Raw genomic sequence first — 27146 nt, 5'->3', positions numbered from 1 at the left:
ACCCTTCAGGAAGACTTGGTCGCTGTGCCTTACGCCTCCAAGAATATTCGTTCTCTGTCACCTACAAATATGGCCGACTACACAAGGACGCTGACTGCCTGTCTCGCTACCCGGTAGACGAGCCTGACGACGCCGACAGTTGTACCGCCGACGGCATTTTCTCTGTGTCTGCCTTCGCTAACAACGCCGATGAGCTGTACCGAGACCTATCGCTGCGAGTACTCATCGAACGTCTGCGCTCTACACCTACCGACGCATCCGTTCGCCATTATGTCCTCCAGTTCGGCATTCTGTACCGAAGGAACTTCCTCCCTGATTCTTGTCGTACCAAAACATCTACGAACGACTGTGCTCTTTGAGATGCATGACGCACCCACTGCAGGACATCTAGGCGTAACCCGCACGTACGACCTCGTCCGCCGCCGCTTCTATTGGCCTGGTCTCGCTCGCTCCGTCCGACGCTATGTTGCTGCCTGTGATCCCTGCCAGCGTCGGAAAACGCCTCAGGTGTTACCTTCCGGTCATCTCCAGCAGATCACCGTTCCTGTGGAATCGTTCTTTCGTGTTGGATTAGACCTCCTCGCTCCCTTTCCCACGTCATCCTCTGGGAACAAATGGGTAGCCGTCGCAACTGATTACGCCACCCCATACGCTATCACGCGGGCTCTACCTACCAGTTGCGCCACTGACGTCGCGGACTTTCTCTTGCGTGACATTATCTTAGTGCATGGCGCCCAGCGACAGCTGCTTACTGACCGTGGTCGTAACTTCCTCTCGAAAGTTATCGCCGACATTGTGCGTTCCTGCTCTATTCAACACAAGCTCCCTACCTCATACCATCCTCAAACTAATGGCCTGACAGATCAGTTAAACAGTACTCTTATCGACATGCTGTCCATGTACGTTTCGAGGGACCACCACGACTGGGACGTTGCCCTTCCTTACGTCACATTTGCTTATAATTCGATCCGGCACGACACCGCCGGATTTTCTCCATTTTATCTACTCTACGGTCGCGAACCGACCTTGCCCCTTGACACTGTACTTCCTCCTGCTGCGACCTCAACAACCGAGTATGTGCGCGACGCCATCGCCCTCGCCGATCATGCACGCCAGCTTGCCCGTGCTCGACTGACGGACTCGCAAACCACGCAGCAGCGTCACTACAACGCCCGCCACCGTGACGTACAGTTTTCGCCTGGTGCACTCGTGCTCCTGTGCTCGCCCTCTCGTCACGTCGTACTTTCAGAAAAGCCCCTTTCGCGATACACAGGGCCCTACCGCGGGCTGCGCCAGGTAACGCCTGTGACGTACGAAATCGCTCCTGTGAGCTCAACCTCGTCATCTACTCTGGCATCTAGTGATGTCGTGCAGGTCAGTAGGCTCAAGAGCTACTACACGCTTCAGAGTCCGGCCTTTAGTCGCTCCGGGACGGCGCTTTTGCCGCCGGGGGTAGTGCTACGGGATAGTATTTCCAATGACGAAGAGCCGAGCAGGAAGAAGCCGAAGACGACGATTGGAAGCTAGCGCGGGCTGTTGCCTCTTGGCCAACTGCGGCGTATTGCCTTGTAAATATACTTGTAAACAGCTTTTCGTCGGTGTCTTCCTACGTAAAAATATTGTTACGGAAGGAGGAGAGAAGAGAGAGGAAGAAGATCGGAGACGCTGGCTGCAGCGTTGGTGGTCAGCCATCTTAGCTACTAAATTATGGGGTTTTACGTGCCAAAACCACTTTCTGATTATGAGGCACGCCGTAGTGGAAGACTCCGGAAATTTTGACCACCAGGGGTTCTTTAACGTGCACCTAAATCTAAGTACAGAGGTGTTTTAGCGTTTCGCCTCCATCGAAATGCGGCCGCCGTGGCCGGGATTCCATCCCGCGATCTCGTGCTGAGATCTCGTGCTGTCAATAAGTGTCGCCCGAAGGCATCGCGCGACACTATTGACGATACGCTATCGTGCACAACATCGTCGGATATGTCTGCATGGATGAATCGGCCAACAGCGTCGCCCGCGACCTTACAGACCGGGCCGCTTTTACATATGGTTTTGATTCTGCTGGATTGGAGAACTTACATAGAGATACGCTCATTACATACAATGAAATTACAAAACATTACTACATGGGAAGGAGGGAGTTTCCACCCCCTCACTATAGCTAAACAGAGCACAAGCAGTTACACTTAGGCAATTACAGACAGAGTCTTATTATTCACCTGCACAAATAAAGAAATCGTATGACATTGCAGACATGAATATTATATGCAAAGCATGCAAAAAGGAGATATGCACGCTTGAACATCTGCTCTGGGAGTGTGGGTCGCTCGGTCCTGGCATTTCAGGGAATCGGTTTTTAGGAATGATCAGATCTCCTGATCATATCCCTCAAGTCCTGGCTGTCCAGTACGCCCGTGATAGGGCTAGGAGGCTTGACCTCCCGGTCCCAACATGGAACTAGCCAGGCAGGTGGCAACACCTTGTACAGGACCGGAATAAAGTTTTTCCTCCTCCTCCTCCTGGATCACGTAGCGTACAACGGACAAAACATCGCCACCCTGTACGTCAGTCGCGGGCCCACCAAGGAGATGGTGCAGCGATTCATTACAATGCTTACATCAAGACTGCTCATACCTTCCTGCCACAACGCTCGGTAACGAGACATCGACATCTCGAAGCGCCAGACCGCGTCGTTTCCGGAGTACACGAGGGAGGCGTTTGACACCGATCGGTCATATGTCGCCATGGTAACTACGGCACCGATCGGGAGTGCGCGCGACCGCATCTTTGCCCAGCGGAGTCAGACACTTTAGACCTCACCCGTATGCATCGCACTTCTCTATCCATCGCCCTCTGCTCGTCGCCATCAGTGACAGCCAAGAAGACGGTGCGCTGCTGCATGCTAGTGCTGCCGAAGCGATGGACATTTCGGCCGGAACTGTACATATATACCATACATATGGTCTGTATGTATTCAAATGTGCATTATTGCATTCAATTATCTATCCATAAAGGAACTAAAGCGCATGAAGATAAGCATTCTCCAATGTATTATACCACACAACCTTGCATCATAAGGACCCCTCACGTATTATGGCTAGTCACACAACTTCTCCTCACCGCCCCCTTTGTAGGAATGTGGGCGGGAATTGAACCTGATACCTGTTCGGCAACAAAATGTGAGAACCACTGCGGGTAGGCAATCCGCTCGGCGGGTAGGCCGCCACCCTGTCCTCACTGATGGCTTGGCTCAGCGGTTCTGAGTAGGAAAGGCAATACTGGTCGAAGGGACATGCTCGACAGTCCATCGAAAACAAGACTCAGCTGGCCGGCTTCCACTGCACGCAGGCGGATCCGTTGCCGTGCCACCACTCGATGATGTCCTCGTACGTCTTGCGTTCGTCTGGACGAGCTCTGGAGAGCGCCTCGCAGAGGACGCAGTGATCCGCGAAACGGTGATATCGGACCTCGTGCGTCTTCCTCCAAGCGAAGTAAGACTGGTACTGCGTGGCATTGGCGGCCACCGCCTTCAGGTACGCGGCGAGGCGCTCGGGAGACGCGAACCGAAGCGCGTCGATGCAACATCCGGGAGGCGCCAGGCTGGCGGCGTACCTTCCCATCACCACCGGAACCATGTCGTGTTGGAGCGCGTTGTAGAGCTTCTCCGTGACGTAGTCGCGGCACACGGCGTTTTCCAGGGCCAGGTAGAAGTAGTACCTCTCGCCGATACGAGCAAAGCAGTCCTCGTTCGGCGGGCATGCGAGGTTTCCGCAAGAGCCGAACGCGTCTACCGCCATGTGCTTGCGGAGCGCGTCGACGAACTTCTCCCGGCGGCTTGCGGTCCGGCAGTGGCTGGCGGCCCAGGCGACCAGTCTGGTCTGGTTCAATGCCGGCGTATATTCGGCTGGTGGCACCGTCCTAGGGCGGACGACGGAACGCACGAAGAAGTACGGATGCGGCACGTCCGAGTCGCGGCGGTAGGTGTATGTCCAGTTGAAGACGCCCCTGAGGCTCTCCATTTTCTCGGTATGGCTGTTGGGGGGCGCCTCCTTATTCCAGTACACCCAACGCTGATGCTCTGCGCGGTATCTGTAGAAAAGGAGCGGTTGAGGAGGATGTTGAGCTTACTGTCGTGACACCTCTGTAGGTGTGAAAAAAAAACTATGTCACTCAAGTTTTTGAGGGAACAACAGAATATCTTGGCGTACACTTTGAGGAAAAGCAGATAAACAGTATTTTGAATCAGCGCTTCCTTTAGTCAAAATAACCATTTCGTACACTTCTTAACTGGCTGTCGCAGAAGATGAGTCCGCTTAGTCGCCCAGCCTCGCATAGCAAAGGTGACAGCGCAAGGAAAATATAAACGTACATAGCCAGAGAAAACGTTTATAACAACACCATTACACACAATAGTACTCCGCGAATAATGGAGGAGAGGCGGGGGTGCGGAGTGCGAAATACGTGCTGCCGGCCGCTTGCTACTACCGAAACGGATGGAGCGCTATATCGCAAATCCACGTTCACACTGGCAGCTTTCTGTCGCGGGGGTAGGCGCAACCCGCCTCGTCGAAAAAGTGGGCGCGTTCACACTGGAGCTGCCATCGCGGGCGACGAAGTGTTCGCTGCCGCCCGCCTATACTCTCACGGGATGCGCTGTGCACGCACTCAAACTCGCCGAGACGGGTGCGTTCCGTATTCATCGTTAGTGCAAGAGTATTTGGTACGTGTTTATGCAGAAAAAGCGAAGCATACTGCACAGAACTAACGTATGCATTACACAGTATACGCGGGCACAGGCGCGGTGACGAGATTCCGAAAAAAAAAGAAAAGTCGGGAATCCCGCCAGTATTTCGTTTTTATCTGTCCTTCTTTAGCACCTCAAGCACTCGCACTACAGATAGACCGATGGAACGCTCACTAACAACACCGCGTCGATAGCAATCACGAAAATATAGCCCATACGTGACACTATATACCCATACCGGCCTCGACTGCACTATGTTGTGTTCATATCGGGTGGCGCTGAATTCACACGATACCTACATACAATTTGGCAGACCAACAAGACTTGCAGTGGGCTGGAATCATAGCGAAAATGTTACGTACTCACAGTGAAAGCCCGATTCGGCTCGCACCAACACTGCAAAACACACACTCACGCTTAATCAATAGCTATTTTAGTGCACCTAACATCGATATGCATAGTAAGTTTGCATTGCATACTGGTAATTCCATGCCAAGAATCAACTATACCGTCGTAGTTTTTCCCCTGCTGACCTTCCAAATATGCCCCCCATGGTTAATGTCCAAAATACGGGCCTGTCTGTTTCTATGCAAGGTGGGGTGGGGGGCAACTGCAATCTGTTAAGTATCATCCGCGAAAAGCGACAGAAAAGCACTGGTACCATCTGGAAACTGGCCACGCAGGACTCCAGAGATTGGACCTTAACATGAAGTTTAGACTGCCACCAAAAATTCAGCGCAGCTGTGACGGTATTCTGGACAGATTTAGACTGGTTGTGGCGGCGTTTACAGATGGGTTCGTGCACCTAATACGACGCACCTATCGAGTCCCCAGGCTGTGAGCTGTGCCATGTGCCTGAGACTACAGGACACGTACTGCGTGACGGCCCTCAGTACGTGGAAGAGCGACAGAAGTTGAGTCACCATCTTGCGCGCTTCGAAAGTCAATCCTTGTCGGAGGACGTTATTTCAGGGCGTTGGAAAGGCGTTAACTCTAGCTTTCAGGCCATCTAGGCCTTATTGACTAACTAAAATGTACGGCTCTTTAAGCTTTGATTAGGCATAATTGCTTGTTGCAGATTTTGCATCCTCCTTCTGTCGTCATCGTCACCCATCATGCTCCTCTTGCTTCTAGAGGCTAGAGGAACGTACCTCAGGCCGACCTCTCTGCATTTTGTATCATTAAACGTTTTTCTCTCTCTCTTCTCTCGTCTTCGCACGAAGCACGAAATAAATTAACGAAACACCAGAGAATATACCTGCAAACTACGAAACAGCCAGCTATATGCCAGCGCAATAATGCGATATAGGCGGCTTCCGCCCATATCTCTTCTCCTCTCGAATCCTTCGTCCTGGTCAGCTTGGGAGAAGCGATCGATGCTATTTTTTATTCCAGTGATGAAAATCGGCCTCGGACTGATGGGCCTGACGACGCCTTCCTTTCTTTTGTTCTATTGCACGACGTTGATTGTCGACGATCTTGTTGGCGACCGCGAGTCTCACCACCTGTGTGAACGCACCTTTAGCGTTTAATAATATCTCGCCTCGGAATTGCACTCTATTACCTGGGAAGGTCACTTGCATTGGCGTCCCTCTCGTGTATCACGACGGCGTCCGCCGATCTTATCAGACTCCTGTCCCTGGTCAGGTAGCAAGGGACGCTGCAGTTGTAGGACACGAGCCCGCTATCGGCATCGGACAGCACCTCGAGATAGTCGCCGAACACCTTGGTCCAGAACAAGATAGTGACCGCGTTGCTTTGCTGCTGCCTCTGGTTGGCTTTCGCTAACCGCGCGTGGCGTTTGACGGCTAACATTTGGTCACCGCCGTAGAAAACAAAGAAGACGGCGAGCGAAACGCAGATGAGGCAGACGCCAGCGTAATGTAAGCGTACCAACCTGCCAGGAACCATGAAGGCCTTGAAGTAAACAATTAAAGACCGGATAATTGTCGTTAGCGGGAAGGGGGTGGGGGGTGTTGCGTACGTGGGGTGCCTTGCGCGCTGCTCTCGTGGTTCTCGTTTGTTCGGGAGAGCGCGAGATACACGCCTTTATGGTTCAACCCACGGCCTACTGGAACTCCAGACCTGCACAGCATAGAGTTTCCTACAAAAATTACTAGAGGGAACTCTGGCGCTAGTGTCTACGAGAGCTGCAATGGAAGCGGTTCTCTCAGCATGGGAATTATGGGATACAGTACATGGATTTGCGTAAACTTCGTTCTTTTGGCTTCAAACGGCATGGTGACTTTGTAAACTCGTCATTTTCAACAGTGTATTGCGTATTAAACAATTAAATAAACATCATTAATATTGCCCGACCGCAGGATTCGAACACAGGGACTCTAGCACAGAAGCCTGATATTGAAACCATTGAGCCACGGACGCATGAATCGAGAAGCGAATGAAACGCCCTTATGAATTTATCGCGGGCATGCCAGTGCCTTGAGACGCTTGGCGCGTTTTGATTTGGCCACCTGGACAAGCTCAACCGTTGCAATTAACAGCAATTGTACGCGTTCCCTGCGTCTTCTGCACTTCGAAGAATATAAATTGCGCCGAAATATACGACAATAAGGTTTATATAGCGTAATATACAAAGCCACAAGAACGTTTGAATCCACAAACACGAAGATCAGACAAATCCATGTACTTCCCATCATTCCCATGGTAGGACAACGACTGCAGCGCCAGAGTTCCCTCTAGTAATTTTGTAGGAAACTCTATGCTGCACAGATATCCAATTTCTATGGGAGCCGCTTGCGCCCACTCTCGTTCAACCGTTGGCCGTTGATGTCGCTTTTATAACCTGTTCGTCTGCTACTCTAGAGTTGACTGCTGCGGTGTTGTAATTAGTACGGCGGCTCTTGTGCTGTTATGAACTGCTTGCCTAGTTTATGATTTCTGCGAACGCGGCGACAGTGATGTCACAAGACTTTGATAGATCACTTGGCGCGAAAAGTTGACAGGCCAAACCTGAAAGACGTCGGTGCGTGCAGTCTGTTCCTCCCTAAAATAGCGTTAAGTATCCGCTCCTATTGTCTGTTTCAAGTAACAAACCGCACGAATCTTGTACGCTAAGTCGCATTGTTTATAGAGTTCCTAAAGTACACAACAGTTTTATTGCACACGTGGTAAAGTTCGCTTCAGCGCTCTTTAGAAACTGGAAACCGCCGTAACGTTCGACGACAGAACAATTACCACTCATTCTAGCTGTAAATGTTCTCTGTAAATGCGTCGCGAGTTCAAAAAGATAATTACGCATACAGCTTCACTGCGTACGTATCTTTCGCACCACCATTATGCTGCCGCCGTAGCACGCAGTAAAGGTAGCTTTGCAGTTTGAAAAAAAGTTCCGCGTGTTACGTTTCGCCTACGACGCGCGGTATAGCCGGCGCGGATGCAACGGACGCCGGGCTTCATTCAAAGCGGCGGACATTTTGGCCCGTTCAGCGCTGCCGTAACGCCTCCTGCCACGCGCGTCCAGGCATGTTTCAATGCCACGTGTCTTCGTGTGTGCGTGTGTGTGTGTATGCATGTTGGTGCCCACGCTTGTCAAAGCGCGGCGGCCGGGGAGAGGAGCTCCCCCAACTGTGAAGCGAGGAGGTCTGACCGGCGCCGGCCCGGCGGATGCGTCACCTACTCGTCTCAACGTGTCTCTCAGCGTGTCCGTGCCCCGCATCACGTGCGCCTCTGACGAGGCGTTCCTTCTTGCCCTCGACTCCGAGAGTATAAAAGCAGCTGCCCCCGGACGCCAAGAGAGAGGCTCCGAATTCTACCGTCGAGTAGCGTGCTCTCCCGTCTGTCCACTTCGGTCGACCTGAACGGCCGCTCTTTTGCAATGCTAGAATAAACAAGTTGTTCTGTTAGCAGTCGACTCATGCTTTGCCAGGACCTTCGGATGCTTCCAGGCCTACTCGGCCTGGTTACTGGTTACTGGCCTGGATGCTTCCAGGCCCCAGGCCGCCAGGCCAACGCTACCCTTGGGGCTTGCGACCCATTTGCAACACGTGGCACAACGTCTGCAGTGCTCAAGCAACGGTAGCTCAAGCTCAAGCAACGCATTGCATGCGTTGCTTGTGCTTTTTTTCCATGGCGCAGCATTTTTCTTCGCGTTTGATCGGTCACGCAGTCGGTCAACGTGTACTGGCTGCAGCTGTAAGGCATAAAAATGGTATACTGTTCTAAAGAACTCGGAATAACGAAAACCGCGGGAATTCGTGCGCTTATGCAAATACCGCTCCGCCACGTGCAAACTAATGCCCGTTGCAGGGCTCACGCTAAGGACTGATAAGCAAGCTGTTGTAAAAGATAACCGCTTATCTGTCATCGCGGCACATGGGAGTGCCAACAGTTGTCGGTACAATGGTAATTACTGCTAACGATTGTTCGAAGTAGCAGTTTGCATTGCTCGCGTTCGTGGATACCGTTTCGCAAATAGCAGCCGGGGTGGCTCGTAAGGGGAGACAAACATAGATGTTTGAGGAAGATATTTTTCTCAAGAACTTGGGCGCTGGCCCAAGCGACTTCACAGCCTTCCCTACCTGACGTCGTCAGTGCTGCGAGCTTTCGGCCTTACGATCGGTTTAGCTCTCTAGATCAAGTACAATACAGCCACTATAGCTAAGGCCCCTGGATAAACTAAAGGTAGGGACATTCCTCCTCTCGTGGTCTCGCCTCTCACCGCCAGGCCTTGCTGTTCGCTCTTTTTGATCCCGGCGATCACAATATCCACGGTCAACGCGATCAAGAGCAACTGTCATGGCGCCGGCGCAAGTATATACAAAACACACACACAAAAAAAGTCACGGGCACTCTCACACTTTTTTCCGCGGAAACGGCATGAGCGCAACCACGTGACTTCGCTCCACCAACGGGGAAGCGCGGATAAGAGCTGGACCTCCTCACCTGCTCTCGCTCGCCGGTTCGGGCGGAGAGAGTCGCCATCTTTAGCTTTTTCATTGGTCTTAATTATAGCCATATTGGTACACTGTGGCCCTAATGTATACAATCAACTGTCACGATAGGATCATTTCCACGGCGTTGAGGAAATTACTTTCGAGCCAGGCGTGCATACCGACGTTGAGGTGCTGCTCTTCCTTGCGTTGACAGAACATGCAGCATTATCACAGGGACTCTGATTTACAGCGCTCTTCTTACTCTGCGGAGGCGTTCTACATCTGTGGGAACACATTAGGCAGTAACGTGCTCCAAGGGAAAAAAAGTAAATAAATAAAATAAAGACGGGTGGCGAAGCGTCCTAACTTATCGCGCATCGTTTTACAGCCCTGCGAAGATTAACGGCCGCCTGTGGATCGCCAGGGTGATCAGGTTCACACCGTGAACACAGTTGACAGCCTACCTAGACGCGAATAACAAGGTCGGGACGCAAAATAATTATAGACCAGTCTGCGCTTAAGGTGTCTGCACAGGTTAGTCGTCCTGTATAAGCGTAGCAATGTCTTCGTCGCCTCTCCTGCAGCGATGTCTGGCGAGGTCGGTAAGGTTACTAACACCAGTCGGAACACAAACCAAAAGTTACCAGCGCCAATCCCAGCCAAACCTTAAAGGTCGTCGTGTTTCTGACTGTCCTGAAACCATGACTCCGCCTACTTACCCATCGTGGTGAGTTGGCGGTGCAGCACGTCTGTCTACCGCGATGTGTCCGGCCAGAAGAGCTCCCCCGAATGAACCACGCAGGCGATGGTTAGTTGGTTGACCCCAGGTGACATGGTGCAACCCACTACGGGGTGTAGAACCGCGAATCGGGCTGCAGTAGAATCAAAGCTGGAAAATTTTCTTTTATATAAAAATACAGTGAAACAATATTAATAGCAGGTCATCTTATAGTCACAGTAAAAGAGCTTATTCTCAGATTCCTTTTTTTAAAATGAATGTTAAGAAATGCAATAAAGGAGCGGTAGCGTAAACTTTAATTTCAAATCAGCAAGATTTGAGTCCGGCGTCTTTTAGTGGGTCTGGGCACCCGCCGCGGACGCGGTTCCGAGACCTTGTCTCGAAGCGGCTTCCTCGGCTCGCTGGACGGCCCAGAGTTGTTCTGTCAGGTCAGAGCTGAGCAGTGCGGTCATCCAGCGTGACTGGAGGCTGGCGGTGGAAGAGACGGAGGGGTCGGCACTGCCCGACTTGTTTGTTAGGTCCCGACACTCCCATAGCATGTGATTTAGTGTGGCAACCTCGCCACACGATGTGCATCTGTTTGTAGTGTACATGTCTGGATACATGGCGTGCATGAGTCTGGGGTTTCTGTAAGAGTCTGTTTGTAATTGTCTGAAGTGTACTGCTTGCGTCCTGTCTAACATAGCGTGAGGGAATGGGTATATGCGTCTTTGTAATTGGTAGTGTGCCGTGATGTCGTGAAAAGTGGTCATACGATCCTCCCATGCCCAGACGTTTGCAGTACCCCGCGGGGGCTCTTCCTCCGATGCTGCTCGGTGAGTCAGGCCTCGAGCAACGCCGTGAGCCGCTTCGTTGGGGGTGCTCATTCCAGTGTGTGCCGGGATCCACAGCAAATGCCTTCGGGTATCAATGTCGGCCTCTCCCTGGTGTATGGGATGTCGCTGGAGTATCTGATATGCCTCTTGCGAGATGCGCCCATTTGCAAAATTGCGAATTGCTGTTTGCGAGTCACAGATCACATATGTAGCTTTGGTTTGTGTGAGGGCCAGTGCTATGGCCGCTTCCTCTGCCGCTTCGGCATGTGCCGTGTTCACGGTGACGCTCGTGAGGTGGTTGCCTCGGTGGCTAGTAACTGCTGCCACGAAACTCTTCCTGTCTCGATAGCGGGCTGCGTCGGTGAAGACCGCATCCTTGTCGTTAGAGTAACTTTTGTTCATTTGTTGTGCCCTGGCTTTACGCCTCCCCGTGTGGTGTTGGGGGTGCATGTTGCGAGGCAATGGGGGTACGTATAGTTGCTCGCGTATGGATCTTGGAATGTCTACTTTGACGCCATGTTGCGAGTGGTATGTGATGCCGAGATTTTCAAGCACGTGTCTGCCCGGGCGGGTCTTGGATAGGCGTTCAAGTTGGGACACTTGTTGCGCCTCCACGAGTTCTTCGAGCGTATTGTGTAGGCCTAGTTCTAAGAGCTTGGTGGTGCTGACTCCAGGCGCAAGTCCCAACGCACATTTGTACGCCTTGCGTATGAGCGCGTTGAGCTTGTTTTTTTCCGCAACCGTCCAGTTGTGAAACGCTGCCGTGTACCTTATCTGGGAAATGACGAAGGCTTGGATGAGTCGGATGACGCTGCCTTCGCGCATGCCCGCGTGTTTGTTGGTGATGCGTCGAATGAGCTGCATCGTGCTGGTGGCCTTTGCCGTTATCTTGCGAAGTGCTTCGCCATTGCCACCCTTATGCTCTATCATCATTCCTAGTACCCGGATTTTCTCTACTATCGGGATGGGTAGGCCATTTGATGCCGTTAATTGGATCTTTTGCTTTTCCTGGGGGGTGTAGCATTTAGGTGGGCGCCCCTTTCTGACTGGTCTATACAGCAGCAGTTCGGATTTTTCGGCCGAGCAGGCGAGTCCCGTGCCCACGAGGTAGTTTTCTACGCATTGGATGGCCTGTTGTAAACGTTGCTCGATCGCTCCGTCGCTGCCCGTTGTCGTCCAGATCGTAATATCATCCGCGTATAGCGTGTGATGCAGTCCTTCGATTTGAAACAGTTGGTCGGGCAACCCCAGCAGGACGAGGTTGAAGAGCATTGGCGAGATCACCGAGCCTTGCGGGGTGCCCGAGCTGCCGATGTTGATTTGCTCTGACTGTAGTTGCCCCACTCGCATGCGAGCGGTTCTTCCCGTGAGGAAGTCTCGGACGTAGTTGTACGTGCGCAGGCCGAGATTTAGATTGTCTATTTGTCGCAATATGGTATCGTGGCGAACGTTATCGAAGGCCCTCTTCAGGTCCAGCCCGAGGATGGCTTTCGTCGAACGCCCCGGATTGTCTATGATTTGGTGTTTTAGTTGCAGAAGGGCGTCTTGCGTGGAGAGATGTCTTCTGAACCCAATCATGGTGTGTGGAAATAAGTCGTTGTCCTCGAGGTAATCCGTGAGTCTATTGAGAAACGCGTGCTCCATTAACTTGCCCACGCAGGACGTGAGGGAGATGGGGCGCAGGTTTTCCAGCTGTAATTTCTTTCCGGGTTTCGGTATCAGTGTGATATTTGCTTCTTTCCATTGTCGGGGTAGCTTGCCGTGCGCCCAGCACTCATTAATGTATTTTGTTAGTTTCTCGATCGATCCGTAATCGAGATTGCGTAGTGCCCGATTGGGTATTCGATCGGGGCCAGGGGCCGACTTGGTGTTCAGCTTTACGAGGGCCGCCTGGATTTCGGCTACGGAGAATTCCTCGTCTAGGGTGGCGTTGCTTTCTCCTGAGTAGTCTGGATATATTTGCGGTGGCGTTTGGGATATGTAAAGGCGTTCCGTATCCCGTAGGAATTGTTCTTCCGTTCCCCCGTAAGCGTGTATGATTTTGTATATGCCTTGCATGTGTGTGGTCTTGGTGTTGGCGGGATCGATCAGGTACCGCAGTATCTGCCACGTGCGACGCGTGGTGAGTTGACCATCCATCTCCGCGCATTTCTCTTCCCATTGTTGATGTTGCAGGTTAAGCGCGTGCTTTTCTATTTCTTTGTTGAGCTGTGCTATCCGTTTACGCAGTCTCCTATTGTGTCTCTGTTGTTTCCATCGGTGCTGCAGGTTAGTTTTGGCTTCCCACATGTGCAGCAACCGGGAGTCTATTGTCTCGAGCCCAGCTGTCGACGGGATCGTTTGCGTCATGCGCTCGATATCCCACCGCAGTTGGTCGGTCCACTGTTCTATATCTGTGATGTCTTCCATCTGTTGCTCATCACGATGTTTGCGTAGCCGATTCCAGTTGGTGATCTTCATTTGACGACCGGCATTGTGTTCCTGCGGACCGCCTTCTGCTTCTATGGAAATAATGTAGTGATCGCTCCCCAAGTCTTGCATGGTGTTTGTCCAAGTGACTTTGCGTGTGTTGCGCGTGAAAGTAAGGTCCGGCGTCGTGTCAGTGCTTACGCTGTTGCCCTGCCTTGTTGGTGCCGCGGGGTCGGTGACCAGCTCGAGTCCGGCGTATTGCGCCGTTACCCATAGATTGGTGCCTTTGGGGTGATCGTGCTTGTAACCCCACGCCGTGTGCGCAGCGTTAAAGTCCCCCCCAATGAACAGCTGTTGCCCCTTGGCGATGTCGATTGCCCGTTTGAAGAGGACATGGAAGCGGTGCTGGCGGCATCTGGGACTGCTGTAGACGTTGAGTACGAAGATGCTATTGCGGGTCTTGCGTGGTGGAATTAATTCTACGAGAACGTTTTCGATGTGTCTGATTTTGGTATCGTGTTCGATAACTGTGTGCGCTCGCTTGACCAGTGTGGTGACGTTTGGTTTCTCCGCCTTGCCTGTTATAGACTGGTACCCCGCGAGTTTGGCGGGACCATTCGTTTCCTGCAGTATGATGACGTCTGGGCGTTCGGGGATCGTTTTCAGGTATTGTTGTAAGTGCGCTCGTTTGTTTTGGTAACTTCTGCAGTTCCACTGCCATATCGTGTGTTTTTGTTTCGATGAGTGTCGGGCCATGCTTATATCTTGTTACATGTGTTGCGCCGCTTCCCTATGCGACGGTACGATCGTGCTGTTTGCGGCTTCTAATCTCGACAGTCTGAGGTGAACATTCTCCAGGCTCCGCTGGATGGTACGCGTGATGGACGCGATGATAGTTTCCTCGAGATTGCTGAAGCGAACCTCGAGTGCATCTATTCGCGCGTCGCGTATCGCTGCGCGCGTGCGTTTGGGTCGTGTTGCCTCTGTAAGGGTGGGAGTGGGTCTTCGTTTGGTATCGGGGAACTCGACCTCGTCGTCCTCTATGGGTTCCTCTTCTGTTCCCTGCGTGGCCTGAGTGGTCTGTGAGGGAGCGGGCCTGCGTTTAGTGTCGGGGTATACAATAAAGGAGCGATGCTATGAATTTCGTTACGACCAGAAACAAGTAGGAGAATTAGCGCGGGGGGGGGGGGGGGTCGTAGTAGTAGAATTTCGTGTCGGGGTATGCAATAAAGGAGCGATGCTATGAATTTCGTTACGACCAGAAACAAGTAGGAGAATTAGCGCGGGGGGGGGGGGGTCGTTTTATCAAGTTCAAAAATTAAAGGGGTCATCACATACGTTCCCGTAGCAGAAACGTAATGCCGACGCGCCTAGGGACGATATACAACGGCGATGGCGCTAAATCATATGGCAAGATACCCACTACCGTAAATAGACAATGCGCTCGCTTTGCAGTTGCCAAGGTGACCAAGTAGCGCATTGCTTCTTTGTGAATCAATGGCTGGAGATGCCAAATCCTGAGTAGATTAAAATATATATAATATATATCTTCGGATGATATTAGAAATATTGGCAAAATTGAAAGCGTCGGATAAATACATACACTCGATGCATCTATCTGCTCACTTGTATGGAAATATGCATTTCTGACATCAGATAGAGATGCCCAAATAGTTGAACGAGCGCCTTTTATTGCACCGGACACCCACCCGCCCACCCACCCAAGCACTTATGACCTGTTACATGGCATTGTACCTGCATGCAATTACTTCGCAAGTGCCGGTTATGAGCGGCAACTTGAGATGATGATGAAGACCACACAACGAGTGATTGCACGAAATGATAAGCGTAATGCTGAGCGAGAAGAATACAGCGAAGTGGATTGGAGAGCAAAGGGGAGCCGGTGATATCCGATATAGTTGACATTAAAAGTAAGGAATGAAGCTGTAGAGGGCACATAACGCGTAGGTCAGATAAACGGTGGTCTGTCAGTTAGAGAACGGGGTGCCAAGAGAAGGACAGCGCAATCGAGTACTACAGAGAATTATCTGGCGCGAAGAAATTATAACTTGCAGGCATAGGATGGTGTAAGCCGGTAGCATAATCGGAAATCAATCGGAGAGGCGTTCCTCATAAATAGGTGACGACGACGATAATAATAATAATAATAATAATAATAATAATAATAATAATAATAATAATAATAATAATAATAATAATAATAATAATGGGAGTGCAGCCCATAACGGAGCTTGGCGGCCGACATCGAGGTTTGGATCCGACCGCCAGTGAACGGGCGGGGCGCCCTTGGGGTTCTCTGCGCTTTTTCGTGCGAAGCAGGTCTCATAAGCACTAGCACTATTGCTACGGTCCTAGTTGGTTTTACAACAGCGGTTTTGTAAGCATACGAATATAAACTGATCATTCATTCATTCATTCATTCATTCATTCATTCATTCATTCATTCATTCATTCATTCATTCATTCATTCATTCATTCATTCATTCATTCATTCATTTATTTATTTATTCATTCATTCATTCATTCATTCATTCATTCATTCATTCATATTGTTACGGAAGGATGAGAGAAAAGAGAGGAAGAAGAAAATCGGAGACGCTGGCTGCTGCGTGTTGGTGGTCAGCCATCTTAGCTATTCTGACTCAGCCTGCATATACGCTGTAAATATAGTTTTTATGTACCCGCAACATCTTCGTAACAATATAGAAGAGCTCTGGGTGGCATATTCTGGACTGGCCGCTGACCCCCACGGTATCTCAACTCTCTTCTTTGCCCCTATACCGACCTATGTGATGACCAGCTTTATATTCATTCGTTCATTGTACGAAGCAAACGCAGAAAATGAGTTAGAAGGTCGCACCGTGTCGAAGATACGGTGTGAACCGACACTCGCAGTAGGACTGCTTGAAGTTGTTTTCACATTCTAGTTGCACGACACCTTGGCGGGCGTGATTATTTTTTATGCGAAGCATATTACTAGAGCTCAACCCAGCTCCTCAGGCGCGGCGGTGTCGCCTTCAATACCACGCGACACCGTGACGTCACGACAGAGGAGAAACGGGGCTCCAACTCGCGCCGTCGCTCGCGGCGTCGCGGCGGTATATAAGCAGCTGCGCTTGCCTCTGCTAGACACTCACGAAGTGAGATGCCTCCTGGAGACAGAGCTGCTCGTTGGAATGAGAAGCGAAGGTTGCGGCGTGCTACAGAGACTGATGAAGAGCGGGAAGAACGTCTGGCCAAGCAACGTGCTCAGTATGCGGCTCGGCGACAAGTTACTTACTAAGTTTAGCCACCAATATGCTTCGCATCTGACTAGGCTTAACCAAGCTAAGCCTCAGCCAATTTTTCTTTATTCTTACTATAAAAAATCACCGTCAATCCATTTCTGTGAAAGTGGTGGGTCAGCGAAGCTGTAGATATGTTGCGGGAAATGTAGGGCAACTTATCTCAACAATCCCATGATGTACATACGTCCATTACGCGCATTGCTCTTCAAAGTGATACACGACACAAACACATGTTTGAATGCTGTTTACAAAACCTTTACTTTATTTATTACGTTGAAATGACTGTTATAACTTCTTTGTGGTTGCTATGATGAACACTGACGTCTTACGTTGTTATTCGAGAAACTTTTTTGGCCAAAGTTAAGTCGATGCATGACCCGTGTACGGTAGTTGGTTGATTCTAATTGTTTAAGTAACAGAGGCCCAACTACTTCGACGTATTGGGTGAACCACTACTCCGCTTCCGTTTTTGGGATCTCTGCGCTAAAGTATCCGACAACGACCACCAGCGAGAAACTGGCAGCAACGTACGTTGACCAACGCGTATGTGCGCGCACCTCGTGGTCGATCACGTGGTTTGACGGCTTTTCACGCCTCTGCCTTACGGGGGCATGAGCCACTGCTCCTGGCCCTGCAGTCGGTATCTACCCACCTGGGTTGGGTTCTCTGTAGACGGACGCGAAATTTTTCGGGGAACCGCTGTAAAAAATGGTCCCTAAATAATATCGCCACCTGACCAAAGCCACTGCTGCATGGTTACCTAGAATGCTTACCGCTAATTGAAAGGTTCCCACTTGCTTATTGGAGAGATAGAGAGAGAGAGACGGGCTGCAATCATCAAGCTAAAGCTATAAATTACTGCTCGAGAATCTCTAAGGCGTTAATATTATCGTGAACAGAGCCTTAATAATAAATAAATTGAGGTAAATGCAGGACATGGTAAGAGACTCACCCGGCACATTCAAGCATTTGCCGGATGACGAAAGCACTCCTTAGCTAAATTCTATCCCTAGTACTCAACTACTCGTTGCAAGAAACATCCTTGTATTATACGGTCCAATAAAATGCTACTTGCCCAGTTATATATCATTTGCAGAAAAAAAGAACTCATTGAAATTACCGTTAAGAACGACGCGGGCGGTCGAAAGGTTTCATTTTCGCTCGACTCTGCCCCGCCCACGCTTTCGCGTTTCAGTACTTTTACTGATCGCGCAGTGCTGCGCTGGTTTTGCTTGCTTGCGAAACTCGCACAAACTGCGAGTAGCAGAGAACTCGACTTCCGTGTAATGTCGCGGGTTGCCCGATCGGTCTACGCCACTTGACGAAAAAAGCAGCTGCAGCAGCGAATCCACTGCTCAGTCTTGACTCGGTACCGCCGTCTGTCGTGCGCCGTTTTACTCACCGACGGCAGCAAAGGGTGGTGATGGCGTACGCAACGTCACTGCTTCCCCGGTCGGGTGGCGGGAAATTTGAATTTCAGAAAAGGTATTCGGACCCTTCGGATGCGATTTTCTCGTAAAGTAAGTATTTTTCTTGGCACGAAACAAGCATTGCGAGGTTTCTGGAATGGTATTTAGACAGTCCATGTCGACTCAGCGTTTGCCTTTGGCGTACCTTTAAAGTTTTTCCCACTGCTTTCAACGGAGCTCGTATATGGTTGGATGGACGGATGTTATGAGCGTCCCCTTTGGAGCGGGGCAGTGGGTTGCGCCACCAAGGTTTTGCTATTATACTGCCTAATGTCCTGCCTAGGTTAAAGAAGAAAAAAATAACGCGAGGAATTGGAAATCGCTGGGAGCCGTCTTTGTCTTGTATAGCACATAAATGTAGGCTGATGATGATGAAATAATGTTTTGCTTTCTTTTTTGCTCTAAATAGAGGTCCTCGATCTTGGAATTCTAGAAAAACATATACGCCAGCCTCGAGAGCGCGCTAAAAAAAGAGAAAAAATTGCTGTAATAGCAAGTGCTGTGAACAGGAGAGGAGGGGGGCATGGTCGTTACCACCCTCTCTCCTCATTTAGGCCGCGAACGTTAGATAGCACGAATTACGAACTGTTACAAAGGAGATGGCTACAAGGAGCTTCTTCTAGTACAAAGGGATGTACCGTGCTAAAATAAACTCCCATAACTTGATCTATTTATTTCGTGTGCCTCCCTCAATGCACAATTAGTTGGGCTTCCACAACCCCGACCCTTCGAAGGCGTAGGCTTCCTTTACTCTTCGCGAGACTTTACGTGGACGTCTGCCTGGACGAACAAACAATGCCGATTACGGAGGAAATGTAATAAAAGCTTCGCCGATCCCGGAGGTGGTGTAATCAAATGCGGCGACTTGGTGGGCCGATCCTGGCCCCAGTGCACGTTATGTGTCATCGCAAGATATTTTCTATGGGTTGTAACGAGGGCCGATCCTGTAGGCAGTGCGACGTCACAGCAGGCGCACGCCTTATATATAACATTTGCATTTCGCTCGCATCGAAATGCGGTCGCCGCGGGCCAGCAGGATCGAACCGGCGACTCGCGCGCAACCCGCGTCAGTGTTCCAGCAGCTTGTTGGCACGGGCGTCACCAGAGGTCGCCCCGTTCGATCGGCGCGCGCATAGAGTTTCCTACAAAAATTTTTGTAGGAAACTCTATGCGTGCGCGCACACAGAGCCATTGTCTCCGTGCCACCATCGCACGATGTCCGCGTACGACTTGCGCCCTCCCGGACTGGCCCTGCGTAACGCCCGGCAGAGGGCGCAGTGGTCGTCGAAGCGGTTTTTCACCACGGCCTGCGTCCGCTTCCAAGCGAAGTGCCGCTCGTACAGCGTGGCGTTCGCTGCCACCGCCTTCAGGTGCGAAGCCAGCTGTGCCGGCGAGGGAAACTGCAACGCGTCGACGTACGAGTTCGGAGGCACCGGCACACCGGCGTAGTTCCCGATCACCACGGGGACCAAGTTGAAGCGCAAGGCGTCGTGGAACTTCTCCGTCGCGTATTCGCGACACAGCGAGTTCTCGAACGCCAAGTAGAAGTAGTACGTCTCGCCGAAGCTGGCCTGACACGGGTCGCCGGGACACTCGAGGTCGCCGCAACGCCCGTACACGTCGACGGCGACGTGCTTCCTGAGTTCGGCGACGAAGTCTTCTCGGTGGCTCTGGGTGTGACAGTTGCTGGCCACCCAGACGGCAAGCTTGGACCGGTTAGTTTTCACGGAGGTTGCTGACCGGCGCGTCGGAGACCCCGTACCGCCTTGCACGGACTGGTTGACAAAAGAGAAGTAGGGGTGGTGGACGTCCGAGTCGTGCCGGTATGTGTAGGTCCAGTTGAAAACGCCCCTGAGTCTCGCCATTCTGTCTGACTGGCTTTGCGGTGGAGGCTCCATGTTCCAGTAGACCCAGCGCTGGCGTTCGTCGCGGTAGCTGCGAAGAAGGTTTTTGATGTTAACCAAGCTGAATCTGAGACTAGCAACTACTCCTTAATCGTCCTAAAGTTGGAAGCATTTCGTTTGTTTTAGTGCGAATAGCACTTGTAAATGTTACAACAGGTTAAATTAGATAAGTTCATCTACTTAAACGCTCCTTTATAAAGGGTATTGCATTAGGGGTGTGGTACAAATAATGAACACTTTACATATTAAATAAGATTGGTATACGGGGAAAAAATGAGGGTACACTTTCAAGAAAATAGCGTCAGAAAAATGCACCGGGTAGATGAAGCATTCAAACAGCAACATACTTCATTTGACAACACTGAAGAAACATTAACAATGAACGCAGGGTGCATCAGCAACACGATGGTAAAGGATGTTCCAGTATGATGCTGTTCGTTGAAAACAATAAAGCCGAGAAGGTAGAGGGAAGGCTCATAGTTTTATATGTAGTTTGAACTGTAGCAAACATTCACTAACTAAACACGTATGTTGTCGTGCGCCCAAAGGCAACATCTGAACCGGCTGCCGCAACTAAGCGCTCATGTTCAGAACGCTGACTTTACGAGGAGCCCCGCCCCGGGGATCGGCCACAGCAAGCGCTACATACTACTGCTGGTTGTGCAATTTCAACTGTCACGAGCCCGAAAAACTCGAGATCAGGTGACCCTCAACAGTGGGATTGCGGGGAGACTGCGCGTGTCAAGGCAATTGCCATACAGCACCAGTCTCGGCTCGCTCTCCCCCTCTCACGCACTCGTATCAGAACACGTGACCTACAAAACGGGACACGACACGGCTCTACACGCATTGTCGCACTACAGGCAGCACGTCGGCGATATTTTGTGGGTGGATGTGGGGTAGAGGTTGCTTACCAGAGTTGATAGGTTATCGTGTAAAACCGGATATCATAGGTTTATAGGCCCTTGTCACGGTGGTGCCATGGGCGCCGCCATGTTTGATCACGTGCTGACGCGGCCATTGCTTGCCTTAGCTGCCTCCGTGTTCCCACTTGATGTGCAGGACACCCCGGTGCGGCTCATCAAACCTCTGTTCCGGCGGATATTGTAAACGCTGACTTGGGTGGACGATAAGAAGGTTTGGCCACAGTGTCAGAGGGCATGTAAGCGCTTTCGGAGCTCATTATGCCATGTCCAAACGGCGCATGCAACGTATACAATACTTGTACTTTTTAAAAGCGTTGTTAGAAATATATTCCAAGCTGTCCAATCTTTTCGATTATAAATTAAATCAGGGTACACATGTGCTGCTCTTCATTCTTTATTTGGCAAACACATTTGAGAAAACGCTTGTCATGTTTCTGAGTCAGTAAACTTCGTCGGGGCAGTCACTAGCTGATTGTGCATTTTCTGCCTAATCACTGTCTGGTGTGCTCAGTTGCAACAGATTTGTTCTTTGCTGCGCACAATACTTGGAATGTGGATGTGCACTTTACAATAGCTTGTAGCCAAGACGTATTATCACTAGTCACTCGTTTACTCTGTGGACCATCACGAAGCGTTCAGATTCAAACACTCAGCTTCAAAACGTTCGTGTGCTGTCGGTGTTTTCACTGTCACACCTGCTTCGGCGCATTGATTCAAGTTCGCGCCCACTAGCTTATTCTTGATACCTTGGCGATAGACTGAGCGTAAGTTTTCGAGTGAGCTCGGGAAGATGTGTGTAGATAACGTGCAAGAAACTTACTGTGCTAGGAAGCGACGCTATTCCCTTTGTCACTGTAGCTGTACTCACTCTTCCCGACTTTGCGGAGTTGAAGTCCTTTTGTTTGTAGGTTATAGCGATACAACGATGGCCGATGAGTGAAATGTATTTTTATCCCCGTGGAAAACCGTGCATCGTGGTCCATATGTGGCAGCGGTCCGTGAACCTGGTCGTGCATATTGACACAATTCCTTAATACGCCACTCACTATACTTCTGCAGCCAACTACTACGCACGTCTATCTACCCTCTGCCACCCCAGATTCTTGCAGCACGAATGGAGCACAGGACGTTAGCGGACACCCACTTGCATTTCCGACAGCCGATCGCACAGTAGCAGGGCACAAGCGGTCTAGCGATCTCGTATTCGTGTGCTTTCGCTGAGGCAACGTACGGCGCGCCGCCCCCAAAGTGCTGTCTTGTTCCTAACGAGCAAACTGCTCCCCGAAATGGGTGTATAGGTACTGCGTATTTACTGCGAGTTACGAATTGCTGATCGCAGTCAGTGAGTTGATAGAATTAGTTAGTAGGTCACTTCCTTAATTCTCTAGGTGAAGCGCACAGCCTTACCTGGGCAGGTCACTGGCGTCCGCGTCCCTGTCGTGGAACACGATCGCGTCCGCGGATCGTATGAGGGACCGGTCCCGAGTCACGAAGCATGGCACGCTGCAGCCGTCGAGGCGTACCAGTCCTCGTGCGGCCTTGTTCAACGGCCTGTACCAGAGACCGTGCGCTGTGGTCCAGAACAGTACCTTGATCCCGGTGCTATTGCTGGTCGTACTGCCCGTCGCCTTCAGTGTTTGTGAGTGATATTTGTTCTGGTGACTATAGTAGTCATGCAGCAAAAGCAGTAGAAGCGTGGTGCAGAGAAGGCAAAGTTCGATGAAGAAGCACCGAAGGAAACTTGTATAGTGCTGCATGGTATCTGCTGGGGAAGAAACAAACAAACATATACTGCGCTCTTATATCGTGTTATGACCAATACGCAGTTGCAGGTTCCACATTTGAAGTTAAGCGCTTAAAACGAAGTCCCCAAATACTAAAGAAACGTTAGCTGTCACCCAAGTTTGTGCGGTTCGAGTGATTGGTCGGCGACGGTCAAGTCAGCAGTCTTGCAGGAGACAGTTGGCACAAAGAAGTCCCTTAGAATTTGTTGAAACACAACGAAAATTCGAATCAAATGAAACATACTTACGGGGGCAACCAGCTTTGCCCCCTAACAAGGCAATAAAGCTTCCTTTTGTGTCGAATACAAGTAAGCCGGCTTAGCACACCGGCCAGGCTAGGACTTAGAACGACAGAAAGCTGAGCTAGTTGGTAAGGATTCATTATGCAAAATAGAAGTCAGGCGTGCAGACAGGACACAAAAGTAGAGAAGCGGCGTTCATGTTGTCCACTTCTCTACTCTTGTGTCCTGTCTGCACGCCTGACTTCTATTTTGCATAATGAAGGCTAGGACTTGTGAACCTCGATCGATACCTTGTAATTCGCTTCTCGTTGCCAATTTCCATCGGTTTCGGACACTGGCCTCTCGCGATCGTCGACCCTGACGCATTCGCCGAACCAAAATGTACCTTTACAATGTCGCTGTAGGTTGGCCCAGGGAAGGGGTGGGGCTCAAACACTCCATCACGATGGCAGTCATTCGCTTCTTCAAGGTGGCGTTAGTATGTCATGATAGTTTGGCCCCACAGAAGCACTGGCGCACCTGTCCCTCCTCTTTCCGCCACGTATCGTTACACATTTCCACGTGCTGACACCTGTCTCAAAAGGTTTTACATCATTGCAGTTGCTCGGGCATTATTCATTGCATTCGACTACGAAGAAGCGTAGCCTTTTCTCCAGAACCTGTCTTTATTCTTCGTCACTTCCCCATTGTTATCTCAATCCTGTCACGAGGGCCTTCTGGCGTTGACGGGAGACCGCGATCGCCGCTGCTTCACGTGTTGAAGGCGGAGAGCGAAAAATCACAGGACCACTGTGATTTCAGCAAAATCACAGCAAAGGACACGGCCTGCGCAGAATCCCTGCAAATATTATTAGAGGGAACTCTGGCGTTATAGTGTGTGCGAGATCTGCAACCATGGTTGATTCAGCCAACACCTCCTGAATACTCCTATATAGGAGTTGTCGGTTGAGCCAGTGTGACAATAATGGTTAGTACACGAATATGTCCAAACTTCGTCCTTCTGGCTTCGAATCCTTCTTTGTCGCTGTACAAGTTTATCATCTTCAATGCGCTGTTGTATTATAAGTGGCACACTAGGCAATGGTTGTGCTTTGCACACCCGCCGTGGTTGCTCAGTGGCTATGGTGTTAGGCTGCTGAGCACAAGGTCGCGGGATCGAATCCCGGCCACGGCGGCCGCATTTCGATGTGGGCGAAATGCGAAAACACTCGTGTGCTTAGATTTAGGTGCACGTTAAAGAACCCCTGGTGGTTGAAATTTCCGGAGTCCTCCACTACGGCGTGCCTCATAATCAGAAAGTGGTTTTGGCACGTAAAACCCCATAATTTAATTTAATTGTGCTTGTGCACAGGGTCTTAAATGACCCCTCACCAGGTCTGGCCATTTTGAGCTGACGAGCGCAGTGAATACAATGCCGCGCTCACGATGGTGTCTGCTAAGAAAGTCGCAACACGCCGCGGAAAGCGCTGAAATTGCAAACTAGACGCCGTCTGCTCTTCTCCTCGCGGGCGCCGCGCTCCAAGACGTGGGGAGGACGTATGTCAGCAATTAAGCCCGCGTGTATGCTGTGACGTCGCCCATGGTGACCCGTGACACCTGGAAAATTATCCAAGACAACATCTGTCATTTGTATAATCAGTTGCAACACTAGAAAGTTTGATGAAGATTGATGTTTACCGAAATAATGAAACGCACAAACCTGAATGCCAGCGCGTTCTTGTTTTACTTCGCTGCGCAGCAAGAGAGGTGTGCTTCCGTTTCGTCTGCTTGTTCCCACGTCGCTCAGTCGCGCGCGCTGAAAGCGAAACTATGTCATTTTCTACCGTGTTCCAGCTCGCAGTGACGCTCTGTGATCCGCTTGCGTCTGCTTCAGTGTTCCTGTGGCACTGACTTATACCGCTAGTCAGGTGTTCTTGTGCACGGTGTGCAAAACTGTGTGCCACGCGAAACGAGGGGGCCCTTTAAAAAAACGTACTAGGAAAATCCACAGGGATTAATGGAGCCAGAAGTGCGAGAATTAGACCAATTTTGTATTAACGCTTGCAGCGTCGGAGCTGCCTCCAGTAGCTTTAGGGTCTTGTGAGCAGTGTCAAGCCACATAGCCGCGGTCTATTCCCATCTTCTCAGTCACATGTGATACGCAATTGGCATTATGCATTTCATTGTACCTACATGTTTGAAAATACTAAAGGAAGAAAGAAATCCCCTTGATATATGACATACATATATAAGCAGACAAAAGGAGTTCCACAGGGGGCAGTGCTGTCTTCAGCATTTTTTAAATATTTTGCTCAGCTCCATCACGTCCCAAGAGGACGTGCATATTTACGTGTGTGCGGATGACATGGCATTCTTCTAATCGGCAAAGGACATTGACACACTTTACGAAAACCTGCAAAGACATTTATCTGTTCTGGAAAATTGGTTGAATTCCACTCGACTGGCTATAAACGTGAACAAGTGCTCATTGCCCGTATTTCCTCCGAAGGACCAAGTACACGTATCTCTCTTCTACCAGCTCGATACCATTCCACAATTAGATGCTGTCAAGTGTCTTGGCATTACATATGACAGCTCTTTCATGGCGTACGCACATAGAATATATTGCAGCAAAGGGCGTTCGAGCGGTTGAATTATTACGCAGAAAGCGTTGATGAGGGACGCGCAGGGCCACCTTGTCATCAATCTACCGTATGTATGTACGCGCTGTCTTGGAATTCGGTTGTTTGTTGTACTCTGGGCCGCCTGCCTATAAGCTTCGCCACCCTTGCTCTTTTGGAAACGCAGGCATTAAGACTATGTTTAGGGCTACGTAAATTTATAGTAAATACTATTTTGTATCTGTAAAAACCAGAATTCCTTCTCTTGTAAGTTCGTTTAGTGTACTTGCTGTACAAACAATTCTAAGGGCGTGCGAATCGCCAATATGACATTGCCAAACAGTGCTCATTGCTCAGCCTAGTATGTTTTTCAGAGAGGTAAAACCATTAACGACGGGGAAAATCCTCTTCACATAAAATTCGACGATAGTTTTCCGAGTAAGGCACATCACCTACCTTACCGAATGCTAATAAGCGTTACTGTACAGGACTATTCAGCGAAATCACAAACAAAACGTGGTTATACAGCGATTGATGCCACGCAGTACGAAGAAAAATATGGTATTGGTTTATTCAGCCCCATTCTCGATCGGTCATTTTCCCTGCGGCTTTCAGACTTTGTACTAATCTTTCTTGCAGATTTTTCAGTGGTAGTACTGGCCCTTCGTAAATGAAGCCTATCGGTAGAGTATGCAGTAATTGTAACTTATTAGTATTTCTCCTTGTGTGCTTCACCAGCAGCACCTAATGAGTCTCAGGTTTTGCGAGTGTTTCGCAGTATCTCAACACTTAACCAATTTCAATTTAGTCTGGGTGCCAGGGCATACAGGCCTGGTCGGAAATGAAACGGCAGATTAGCTGGCGAAGGCGTTCATGGTTGTCCAGCCATTCAAGTTCTCCCTACACCAGCCTTGACCATAGCTGCAAGATTTCTGAGGGAAACGATGCTGCGAGAATTCCCTGTACCATTTGTTACAATGTCCTCAGATTTTTTACACTTATTGTACCCATAGAAAAGTAATATGGTAATCGAGAAAAATTGAAGTAACTATTAGTAGCCTTTGCTGTCGCATACCTTCCTTAAATGTTTATTTATAAAGGACTGGTCTGCCACCCTTACCGATTTGTCATGTGTAGGTAAGATGAGACCATAGTAAACTTTTTCATTTCTTGTCGACAACTTATTAGCTTTAGAAAACGAGCCTTATAAACACAACCACTTTTTTAGATTAGATCTGACTGTTCAAAATGTACTGTATCTGGGTGCCTTTACACTTCGGCATAGCGTTGGGAAGGTTGGCGCTGCTATCTGAG

At 50.1% G+C, this 27146-nt stretch overlaps 2 protein-coding genes across 3 annotated transcripts; both read right to left on the bottom strand.

Annotated features, from left to right (window-relative positions):
• Nucleotides 1-3024: 3024 nt before the first annotated feature.
• Nucleotides 3025-6830, bottom strand: LOC135917958 (alpha-(1,3)-fucosyltransferase C-like). Of its 2 annotated transcripts, none has more exons than XM_065451601.2 (2): nt 6306-6830; nt 3025-4086 (listed from the first exon to the last, which is right to left on the bottom strand). In XM_065451601.2, exons 1-2 carry the CDS (start codon nt 6650-6652, stop codon nt 3318-3320), a joined length of 1116 nt encoding a protein of 371 aa, XP_065307673.1. In that variant the 5' UTR covers nt 6653-6830; the 3' UTR covers nt 3025-3317. The 2 variants fall into 2 exon arrangements, with proteins under 2 accessions (XP_065307673.1, XP_065307674.1); XM_065451602.1 differs by having other exon boundaries at nt 6639-6826.
• Nucleotides 6831-17192: 10362 nt separating this feature from the next.
• Nucleotides 17193-23547, bottom strand: LOC135917960 (alpha-(1,3)-fucosyltransferase C-like). The gene is made up of 3 exons (XM_070525861.1): nt 23523-23547; nt 22614-22968; nt 17193-20311 (listed from the first exon to the last, which is right to left on the bottom strand). The coding sequence occupies exons 2-3, from the start codon at nt 22961-22963 to the stop codon at nt 19543-19545; spliced, it is 1119 nt and encodes a 372-aa protein (XP_070381962.1). The 5' UTR covers nt 22964-22968; nt 23523-23547; the 3' UTR covers nt 17193-19542.
• Nucleotides 23548-27146: the final 3599 nt, after the last annotated feature.

This window comes from Dermacentor albipictus, chromosome 9 (genome assembly GCF_038994185.2).
Source record: "Dermacentor albipictus isolate Rhodes 1998 colony chromosome 9, USDA_Dalb.pri_finalv2, whole genome shotgun sequence".
NCBI classification, from domain to species: domain Eukaryota; kingdom Metazoa; phylum Arthropoda; class Arachnida; order Ixodida; family Ixodidae; genus Dermacentor; species Dermacentor albipictus.
The sequence above is the reverse complement of the archived record's forward strand: the minus strand, read 5'-3'. Positions and strand labels throughout refer to the sequence as shown.